This window comes from Fringilla coelebs, assembly GCF_963513975.1.
Source record: "Fringilla coelebs genome assembly, contig: SCAFFOLD_411, whole genome shotgun sequence".
NCBI classification, from domain to species: domain Eukaryota; kingdom Metazoa; phylum Chordata; class Aves; order Passeriformes; family Fringillidae; genus Fringilla; species Fringilla coelebs.
Genome location: NW_028167451.1, coordinates 20,602 through 31,320, shown reverse-complemented (window position 1 = coordinate 31,320; position 10,719 = coordinate 20,602). Strand labels below are relative to the sequence as shown.

At 63.0% G+C, this 10,719-nt stretch overlaps 1 protein-coding gene across 1 annotated transcript in view; it reads right to left on the bottom strand.

Moving 5' to 3' along the window:
* Positions 1–62: 62 nt before the first annotated feature.
* The window catches only part of LOC311165828 (filamin-A-like), a gene marked incomplete at both ends in the record, with an annotated part of 30,630 nt that continues 19,973 nt past the window's right edge, over positions 63–10,719 (bottom strand). The window contains 8 exon segments of the mRNA XM_084227330.1: positions 63–129; positions 131–330; positions 3,393–3,515; positions 4,382–4,534; positions 5,495–5,698; positions 7,860–7,949; positions 8,021–8,185; positions 9,592–9,765. Of these exon segments, the coding sequence (XP_084083456.1) occupies positions 63–129; positions 131–330; positions 3,393–3,515; positions 4,382–4,534; positions 5,495–5,698; positions 7,860–7,949; positions 8,021–8,185; positions 9,592–9,765 (1,176 nt within the window).

The following is a 10,719-nucleotide window of genomic DNA, read 5'->3' as shown; positions in this document are numbered from 1 at the left end:
GGGTGCTCACCGGGGGTTTCCCCCCATTTTGGGGTTCCCCCCCCATTTTTCGGGGTGCTCACCGGGGCTCCCGGCCTCGGCCCTCTCCAGGCCGGGTCCCCCCGCCCGGACCTTGTGGGCGCCGCCCTCAGCCCAGCGGCCCCACGGTGAACTGGAAGGGGGATCCGGGCACGTGCTGCCCGCGGTCCTTGACGCTGACGCGGTGCGCGCCCGTCTCCTGCGGCACGAAGCGCACCCCGAGCGCGCCGCCCGCGCCCGGCAGCACCTGCGCCGCCACCGCCTGCCCCGAGGGACCCAGCACCTGCGCCGTGACGTCGGAGATGGAGAGTTCTGGGGGGAAATGGGGGAAAAAACCAGGAAAATGGGAAAAATGGGGTTAATGGTCAGGGTGGGACCCAGCACCTGCGCTGTGATGTTGGAGATGGAGAGTTCTGGGGAGAAATGGGGGAAAAATGGGGGAAAATGGGAAAAAATGGGGTTAATGGTCAGGGTGGGACCGACCAGCCATGGCCTGCCCCGAGGGACCCAGCACCTGCGCCTTGACGTCGGAGATGGAGAGTTCTGGGGGGAAAAATGGGAAAAAAGGGAAAAATGGAAAAATGGTCAGGGTGGGACCCAGCACCTCCATGGGCACCGGCTGCCCCGAGGGACCCAGCACCTGGGCGGTGACGTCCGAGATGGAGAGTTCTGGGGGGGAAATGGGGGGAAAATGGGGAAAAATGGGAAAAATGGGGTTAATGGTCAGTGAGGGACCCAGCACCTGGGCAGTGATGTCGGAGATGGAGAGCTCTGGGGGAAAAATGGGGGAAAAACGGGGAAAATGGTTAATGTGGGACCCAGCACCTGCGCCGTGACGTCGGAGATGGAGAGTTCTGGGGGAAATGGGGGGAAAAATGGGGAAAATGGGGTTAATGGTCAGTGGGGGATCGACCAGCCATGGGCTGCCCCGAGGGACCCAGCACCTGCGCCGTGACGTCCGAGATGGAGAGTTCTGGGGGGAAAAATGGGAAAAATGGGAAAAAATGGTCAGGGTGGGACCCAGCACCTGCGCCGTGACGTCGGAGATGGAGAGTTCTGGGGGAAAAATGGGGGGAAAAATGGGGGGAAAAATGGGGAAAATGGGAAAAAGGGGGTTAATGGTCAGTGTGGGACCCAGCACCTGCACCGCCACCACCTGCCCCGAGGGACCCAGCACCTGGGCGGTGACATCGGAGATGGAGAGTTCTGGGGGGAAATGGGGGGAAAAATGGGGAAAATGGGGAAAAATGGGAAAAATGGGGTTAATGGGGTTAATGGTCAATGTGGGACCCAGCACCTGCACTGTGATGTTGGACACAGAGAGCTCTGGGGGAAATGGGGGGAAAAACGGTGAAAATGGGAAAAATGGGGTTAATGGTCAGTGTGGGACCCAGCACCTGGGCGGTGACATCGGAGATGGAGAGTTCTGGGGGAAAAATGGGGGAAAATGGGGAAAATGGTCAGGGTGGGACTCAGCACCTGGGCAGTGATGTTGGAGATGGAGAGCTCTGGGGGGAAATGGGGGGAAAATGGGAAAAATGGGGTTAATGGTTAATGTGGGACCCAGCACCTGGGCCGTGACATCGGAGATGGAGAGCTCTGGGGGAAATGGGGGAAAAATGGGGAAAATGGGAAAAATGGGGTTAATGGTCAGGGTGGGACTGACCAGCCATGGCCTGCCCCGAGGGACCCAGCACCTGGGCGGTGACATCGGAGATGGAGAGTTCTGGGGGGAAAATGGGGAAAAATGGGGAAAAATGGGAAAAATGGGGTTAATGGTCAGTGTGGGACCCAGCACCTGGGCAGTGATGTCAGACACGGAGAGTTCTGGGGGGAAAAATGGGGGAAAATGGGGAAAAATGGGAAAAATGGGGTTAATGGTCAGTGTGGGACCCAGCACCTGCGCCGTGACGTCGGAGATGGAGAGTTCTGGGGGGAAATTGGGGGGAAAAACGGGGAAAATGGGAAAAATGGGGTTAATGGTCAGGGTGGGACCGACCAGCCATCGGCTGCCCCGAGGGACCCAGCACCTGGGCGGTGACATCGGAGATGGAGAGTTCTGGGGGGAAATGGGGGGAAAAACAGGGAAAATGGTTAATGTGGGACTGGTCACCTCCATGGGCACCGCCTGCCCCAAGGGACCCAGCACCTGGGCAGTGATGTCGGACACGGAGAGTTCTGGGGGGAAAAATGGGGGGAAAAAACAGAGAAAATGGGGAAAATGGGGTTAATGGGGTTAATGGTCAGTGTGGGACCCAGCACCTGCGCCGTGACGTCGGAGATGGAGAGTTCTGGGGGGGAAAAATGGGGGGAAAAATGGGGAAAATGGGAAAAATGGGGTTAATGGTCAGTGTGGGACCCAGCACCTGGGCAGTGATGTCAGAGATGGAGAGTTCTGGGGGAAAATGGGGGAAAAAATGGGGAAAATGGGAAAAATGGGGTTAATGGTCAGTGTGGGACCCAGCACCTGGGCGGTGACATCGGAGATGGAGAGTTCTGGGGGAAAATGGGGGAAAAACGGGGAAAAATGGGGAAAATGGGGTTAATGGTCAGGGTGGGACCGACCAGCCATGGCCTGCCCCGAGGGACCCAGCACCTGCGCTGTGACATTGGAGATGGAGAGTTTTGGGGGGAAATGGGGGAAAAACGGGGAAAATGGGGAAAATGGGGAAAATGGTCAGGGTGGGACCCAGCACCTGCGCCGTGACGTCTGAGAGAGAGAGTTCTGGGGGGAAATGGGAGGGAAATGGGGAAAAGGAGCCCCAAAACGCCCCCAGGACCCCCAGAACATCCCCAGGGATGCTCGGGGGCTTTCAGGACCCCCTGAGAACCCCCCAAACCCCTCCAGGACCCCCCCGACCCCCCCCAGGACCCCCCCAAACCCACCCAGGACCACCAGAACATCCCCAGGGATGCTCGGGGGCTCCCTGAAGGCTTTCAGGACCCCCTGAGACCCCTCCAGGGCCCCCCCAAACCCTTTCAGGACCCCCAGAACATCCCCAGGGATGCTCAGGGGCCTCCTGAAGGCTTTCAGGGCCCCTCCAGGACCCCTTCAGGACTCCCCAAACCCTTCCAGGACCCCCCCAGACCCCTCCAGGACCCCCAGAACATCCCCAGGGATGCTCGGGGGCTCCCTGAAGGCTTTCAGGACCCCCTGAGATCCCCCAGGACCCCCCCAAACCCCTCCAGGACCCCCCAGGATCCCCTCAAACCCCCCAGGATCCCCAGAAGATCCCCAGGAATGCTCGAGGGCTTTCAGGACCCCTCCAGGACCCCCTGAGACCCCTCCAGGACCCCCTGAGACCCCTCCAGAACCCCCCCAAACCCCTCCAGGATCCCCCCAAACCCCCTCCCCGGTGCCCCCAGCCCCTCACCCGGCATTTTGAGGCTGAGGTCGCAGGGGGAGCCCACGCTGGCCTCGGGGGGCGCGCGGCGCCGCCGGGTGATGCTCTCGCGCACGCGGCCCTCGCCCGTCACCTTCACCGAGAAGGGGCTCCCTGGGGGGAGGGGAGGGGGGGAGGGGTCACTCGGGACCCCCCCGGATCCCCCCAAATTCCTTCAGAACTCCCCAGAATGCCCAAAGCCCCCTGAGGTTCGGAACCCCCGAAATCCCCCCCAGAATCTCCCCAGATGAGGCTCCCCCGGAGGGGGGGTTGGGGTCACTCAGGACCGCCCAGGACCCCCCAAAATGCGCCCAGTCCCTCCCAGTCCCTCCCAGTGTCCCTCAATCCCCTCCCAGTCCCTTCCAGTCCCTCCCAGTGCCCCCCAATCCCCTCCCAGTCCATTCCAGTCCCTTCCAGTGCCCTCCAATCCCCTCCCAGTGTCCCCCAGTCTCCCCCGGTCCCTCCCAGTCCCTTCCAGTCCCTCCCAATGCCCCCCAATCCCCTCCCAGTGCCCCCCAATCCCCTCCCAGTCCATTCCAGTCCCTCCCAGTCCCCCCCAATCCCCTCCCAGTCTTTCCCAGTGCCCCCCAATCCCCTCCCAGTGCCCCCCAGTCCCTTCCAGTCCCCCCCAGTGCCCCCCAATCCCCTCCCAGTCCCCCCCAATCCCCTCCCAGTCCTTCCCAGTGCCCCCCTATCCCCTCCCAGTGCCCCCCAATCCCCTCCCAATCCCCTCCCAGTCCCTCCCGATGCCCCCCAATCCCCTCCCAGTCCCCCCCAATGTCCCCCAATCCCCTCCCAGTCCTTCCCAGTGCCCTCCAATCCCCTCCCAGTTCCCCCCAGTGCCCCCCAACCCCCCCTCAGTCCCTCCCAGTGCCCCCCAATCCCCTCCCAGTCCCTCCCAGTGCCCCCCAATCCCCTCCCAGTTCCCCCCAATGTCCCCCAATCCCCTCCCAGTCCCTCCCAGTGCTCCCAGTGCCCACCAGGCACGTGCTGCTCCCCGAATTTGACGGAGATGATGTAGTTGCCAGGCTCGGTGGGGCAGTAGGAGACGCGGCAGGTGCCGTCCTCCAGCTCCTCCGTGGTGATGTCCACCTTGCTGGGGCCCTCGATGGACAGGCTCAGGCCCCCGTACCCTGGGGGGGTCACAGGGTCAGGACAGAGCCCAAAAACCCCAAAAAATCCACCCAAAAAACCTCAAATCCAGCATGTTTAATAAAAACCTAAAATACCCCAAAAAACCCTAAAATACCCCCAAAAAACCTCCAAAAATCCCATTAAAAACCCTTCACTGGACAGGCTCAGCCCCCATACCCTGGGGGGGGTCACAGGGTCAGGACAGAGCCCAAAAAACCCCAAAATCCACCCCAAAAACCCCATGTTTCATAAAAACCTAAAATACCCCAAAAAACCTCAAAAAAAACCCAAAAAATCCCATTAAAAAACCTAAAAAATTCTCACTGGACAGGCTCAGGTCCCCGTACCCTGGGGGGGTCACAGGGTCAGGACAGAGCCCAAAAAACCCAAAAATCCACCCCAAAAAGCCCAAATCCCAGAATCCCCCAGTCCCTCCCAGTGTCCCCAAACCCACTCCCAGTCCATTCCAGTCCCTCCCAGTCCATCCCAGTCTCACCGGCCTGGCGCGTGTCGATGGTGAACTGGGCGGGCTGGAACGTGGTGCCCTCGCTCAGGCCCATCCCCCACAGTGTCCCCAAATCTCCCAGTGCTCCCAGTGTCCCCAGACCCCCTCCCAGTGCTCCCAGTCCATCCCAGTGCTCCCAGTCTCACCGGCCTGGCGTGTGTCGATGGTGAACTGGGTGGGCTGGAAGGTGGTGCCCTCGCTCAGGCCCATCCCTCCCAATGTCCCCAAATCTCCCAGTGTCCCCAGTCCGTCCCAGTCCCATTCCCAGTCTGTCCCAGTCTGTCCCAGTCCCTCCCAGTGCTCCCAGTGCTCCCAGTCTCACCGGCCTGGCGCGTGTCGATGGTGAACTGGGCTGGAACGTGGTGCCCTCGCTCAGGCCCATCCCCCCCAATGTCCCCAAATCTCCCAGTGTCCCCAAACCCCCTCCCAGTGCTCCCAGTGCTCCCAGTCTCACCGGCCTGGCGCGTGTCGATGGTGAACTGGGCGGGCTGGAAGGTGGTGCCCTCGCTCAGGCCGGGTCCCCGCAGCAGCACCCGCGAGGCGTCGCCGAGCTCGGCCTGGCTGATGGTGACGGCCAGGGGACTGCGCGGCAGTGGCTGTCCCCCGCGGGTGACATGCACCAGGTGCTCCCCCACCTCCTGGGGGACAAACGAGATCCCTGCGGGGACAGGGACAGGTCACACACGGGGACAGGGACAGGGACAGGTCACACACAGGGACAGGGACACAGGGACAGGGACTGCGGGACAGCGGCTGTCCCCCGCGGGTGACATGCACCAGGTGCTCCCCCACCTCCTGGGGGACAAAGGAGATCCCTGTGGGGACAGGGACAGGTCACACATGGGGACAGGGACAGGTCACACACAGGGACAGGGACAGGGACAGGTCACACACAGGGACACAGGGACACAGGGACAGCAGCTGTCCCCCGCGGGTGACATGCACCAGGTGCTCCCCCACCTCCTGGGGGACAAACGAGATCCCTGCGGGGACAGGGACAGGGACAGGTCACACACAGGGACAGGGACAGGGACAGGTCACACACAGGGACAGGGACACAGGGACAGGTCACACACAGGGACACAGGGACAGGTCACATATGAGGACAGGGACAGGTCACACACAGGGACACAGGGACAGGGACAGGTCACACACAGGGACACAGGGACAGCGGCTGTCCCCCGCGGGTGACATGCACCAGGTGCTCCCCCACCTCCTGGGGGACAAACGAGATCCCTGTGGGGACAGGGACAGGTCACACATGGGGACAGGGACAGGGACAGGTCACACACGGGGACACAGGGACACAGGGACACAGGGACAGGTCACACATGGGGACAGGAACAGGGACAGGTCACACACAGGGACACAGGGACACAGGGACACAGGGACAGGTCACACACAGGGACAGGGACAGGGACAGGGACAGGTCACACACAGGGACACAGGGACAGGTCACACATGGGGACAGTGACAGGGACACATGGACAGGGACAGGGACACAGGACCTGGCTCAGGTCACTCCTCAGTGTCCCCAGTGCTGTCCCCAGCTCACCCAGGTGGCCGTCCCGGAGTCATTTGAGTGTGCAGTGTCCCCAATGTCCCAGTGATGTCCCCAGTGTCCCCAGCTCACCCAGGTGTCCGTCCCGCAGCCGTTTGAGCATGCAGGGCTCCATGTCCCCAATGTCCCCAGTGATGTCCCCAGTGATGTCCCCAATGTCCCCAGTGTCCCCAGTGTCCCCAGCTCACCCAGGTGGCCGTCCCGCAGCCGTTTCAGCGTGCAGGGCTCCATGTCCCCAGTGTCCCCAATGTCCCCGGTGATGTCCCCAGTGATGTCCCCAGCTCACCCAGGTGGCCGTCCCGCAGCCGTTTGAGCGTGCAGGGCTCCATGTCCCCAGTGTCCCCAGTGTCCCCAGTGTCCCCAATGTCCCCAGTGATGTCCCCAGCTCACCCAGGTGGCCGTCCCGCAGCCGTTTCAGCGTGCAGGGCTCCATGTCCCCAGTGTCCCCAATGTCCCAGTGATGTCCCCAGTGTCCCCAATGTCCCCAGTGTCCCCAGTGTCCCCAGCTCACCCAGGTGTCCGTCCCGCAGCCATTTCAGCGTGCAGGGCTCGCGCCGGCCCGAGGGCGCGGTGACGGTGGCGCTCAGCTGGCTCAGGTCCCCAGTGTCCCCAATGTCCCCAATGTCCCCAGTGTCCCCAGTGTCCCCAATGATGTCCCCAGCTCACCCAGGTGTCCATCCCGCAGCCGTTTCAGTGTGCAGGGCTCCATGTCCCCAATGTCCCCAGTGATGTCCCCAGTGATGTCCCCAGTGATGTCCCCAGTGTCCCCAGCGTCCCCAGTGTCCCCAGTGATGTCCCCAGCTCACCCAGGTGGCCGTCCCGCAGCCGTTTCAGCGTGCAGGGCTCGCGGCGCCCCGAGGGCGCGGTGACGGTGGCGCTCAGCTGGCTCAGGTCCCCAATGTCCCCAGTGATGTCCCCAATGTCCCCAGTGTCCCCAATGTCCCCAATGTCCCCAGTGATGTCCCCAGCTCACCCAGGTGGCCGTCCCGCAGCCGTTTCAGCGTGCAGGGCTCCATGTCCCCAATGTCCCCAGTGTCCCCAGTGTCCCCAGCGTCCCCAGTGTCCCCAGTGATGTCCCCAGCTCACCCAGGTGTCCGTCCCGCAGCCGTTTCAGCGTGCAGGGCTCGCGGCGCCCCGAGGGCGCGGTGACGGTGGCGCTCAGCTGGCTCAGGTCCCCAGTGTCCCCCATGTCCCCAATGTCCCCAATGTCCCCAGTGTCCCAGTGATGTCCCCAATGTCCCCAGTGTCCCCAGCTCACCCAGGTGGCCGTCCCGCAGCCGTTTCAGCGTGCAGGGCTCGCGCCGGCCCGAGGGCGCGGTGACGGTGGCGCTCAGCTGGCTCAGGTCCCCAATGTCCCCAGTGTCCCCAGTGTCCCCAGTGATGTCCCCAGTGATGTCCCCAGTGATGTCCCCAGCTCACCCAGGTGGCCGTCCCGCAGCCGTTTCAGCGTGCAGGGCTCGCGCCGGCCCGAGGGCGCGGTGACGGTGGCGCTCAGCTGGCTCAGGTCCCCAATGTCCCCCATGTCCAGCGGGATCTCGGCCGAGGCGCCGACCTTGAGGTGGGACTGGCGCAGGGAATCGTCACCTGCGGGGACAGCGGGGTCACACAGGGGTCAGGGGGGTCACAGCGGGGTCACACGGGGTCAGAGGGGTCAAACAGGGGTCACATGGGGGTCAGAGGGGTCACGCAGGGGTCACACGGGGTCAGAGGGGTCACACAGGGGTCACACGGGGGTCAGAGGGGTCACACGGGGGTCAGAGGGGTCAGCAGGGTCACCTGCGGGGACAGCAGGGTCACACAGGGGTCAGGGGGGTCACACGGGGGTCAGAGGGGTCACACGGGGGTCAGAGGGGTCAGCAGGGTCACCTGCGGGGACAGCAGGGTCACACTGGGGTCAGGGGGGTCACACGGGGGTCAATGGGGTCACACAGGGTCACAGCGGGGTCACACAGGGGTCAGGGGGGTCAGCAGGGTCACCTGCGGGGACAGCGGGGTCACAGCGGGGTCACAGGGGGTCAGAGGGGTCACATGGGGGACAGCGGGGTCACACAGGGGTCAGAGGGGTCACACAGGGGTCACACAATGGACAGAGGGGACAGTGGGGTCACACAGGGGTCACACAGGGGTCAGCAGGGTCACAGAGGGGTCACATGGGGTTCAGAGGGGTCACACGGGGGTCAGGGGGGTCACACAGGGGACAGAGGGGTCACACAGGGGACAGAGGGTCACACGGGGGTCACACAGGGGTCAGAGGGTCACACGGGGGTCAGGAGGGTCACATAGGGGAGAGCAGGGGACAGAGGGGACAGCGGGGTCACACGGGGGACAGTCGGGTCACCCAGGGGTCAGAGGGGACACCCAGGGGTCACCCAGGGGTCACCGGGGTCACATTTTTGGGGGATTTTTAGGGCTTTTTTCAGTTTTTTGTTGTTTTCTCCCCAATTCTGCGCTCTCACCGGTGATCCTGGCGGTGAAGGGGCTGCCAGCGATGTGCCAGTGACCCCGGGGGCGTTTGTCAGGGGGCTTGGGGGCGTTTTTTGGGGTTAATTTGGGTTTTTCTGGGGGTTTTGTGTTTTTCTTGGTTTTTTTCTCGTTTTTTTTTAGATTTTTTTCCCATATTTGTGATTTTTCTCCCCAGTTCTCACCGGTGATCCTGGCGGTGAAGGGGCTGCCTGCCATGTGCCAGTGTGAGTTTGTCAGGGGGTTTGGGGCGGTTTTGGGGTTTTTTTTTCTCATTTTTTCTCTTTTTTTCTATTTTTTTTTCAATTTTTGTTTGTTTTTTCCCAAATTTGTGCATTTTCACCCCAGTTCTCACCGGTGATCCTGGCGGTGAAGGGGCTGCCAGCGATGTGCCAGTGACCCCAGGGGTGTTTGTCAGGGGGTTTGGGGGCGGTTTGGGGGGTTTTTCTTGGTTTTTTCCTCATTTTTTCCCTTTTTTTGTTTGTTTTTTCCCAAATTTGTGATTTTTCACCCCAGTTTTGTGCTCTCACCGGTGATCCTGGCGGTGAAGGGGCTGCCTGCGATGTGCTTGTCGTTGTACTTGACCACGATGCCGTAGTCGCCGGGCAGCACGGGCAGGTAGGACACGGAGCAGGTGCCGTCCCCGTTGTCCTGGCAGCTGATCTCGGCCTTGGAGGGACCCTCCACGGCCAGGGACAGCCCCCCTGGGGACAGGGACAGGGTCAGGGACAGTGTGAGGGACCCTCCATGGCCAGGGACAGCCCCCCTGGGGACAGGGACAGGGTCAGGGTGAGGGACCCTCCACGGCCAGGGACAGCCCCCCTGGGGACAGGGACAGGGACAGGGTCAGGGACAGCCTGGGGACAGGGACAGCCCCCCTGGGGACAGGTGGGGACAGTCAGGGACCCTCCACGGCCAGGGACAGCCCCCCTGGGGACAGGTGGGGACAAGGACAGGGTCAGGGACAGCCTGGGGACAGCCTGGGGACAGCCTGGGACAGGGACAGTGTGAGGGACCCTCCACGGCCAGGGACAGCCCCCCTGGGGACAGGTGGGGACAAGGACAGGGTCAGGGACACCCTGGGGACAGCCTGGGGACAGCCTGGGACAGGGACAGTGTGAGGGACCCTCCACGGCCAGGGACAGCCCCCCTGGGGACAGGGACAAGGACAGGGTCAGGGACACCCTGGGGACCCTCCACGGCCAGGGACAGCCCCCCTGGGGACAGGTGGGGACAAGGACAGGGTCAGGGACAGCCTGGGGACAGCCTGGGACAGGGACAGCCCCCCTGGGGACAGGGACATGGAGCCAGATGTCCCAGGTGTCCCCAGTGTCCCCTGACCCCCCAGTGTCCCCAGTGTCCCCAGGTGTCCCCGGTGTCCCACCCTCGCCGGCGTCCTTGGTGTTGACGGCGAAGGTGGCCGGGTGGTTGACGGTGCCCCAATGTCCCCAGTGTCCCCATTGTCCCCAGTGTCCCCTGACCCCCTGGTGTCCCCAGGTGTCCCCAATGTCCCCAGTGTCCCCATGTCCCACCCTCGCCGGCGTCCTTGGTGTTGACGGTGAAGGTGGCCGGCCGGTTGATGGCGCCCCAGTCTCCATTGTCCCCATTGTCCCTGGTGTCCCCTGACCCCCCAGGTGTCCCCAGTGTCCCCAGCTGTC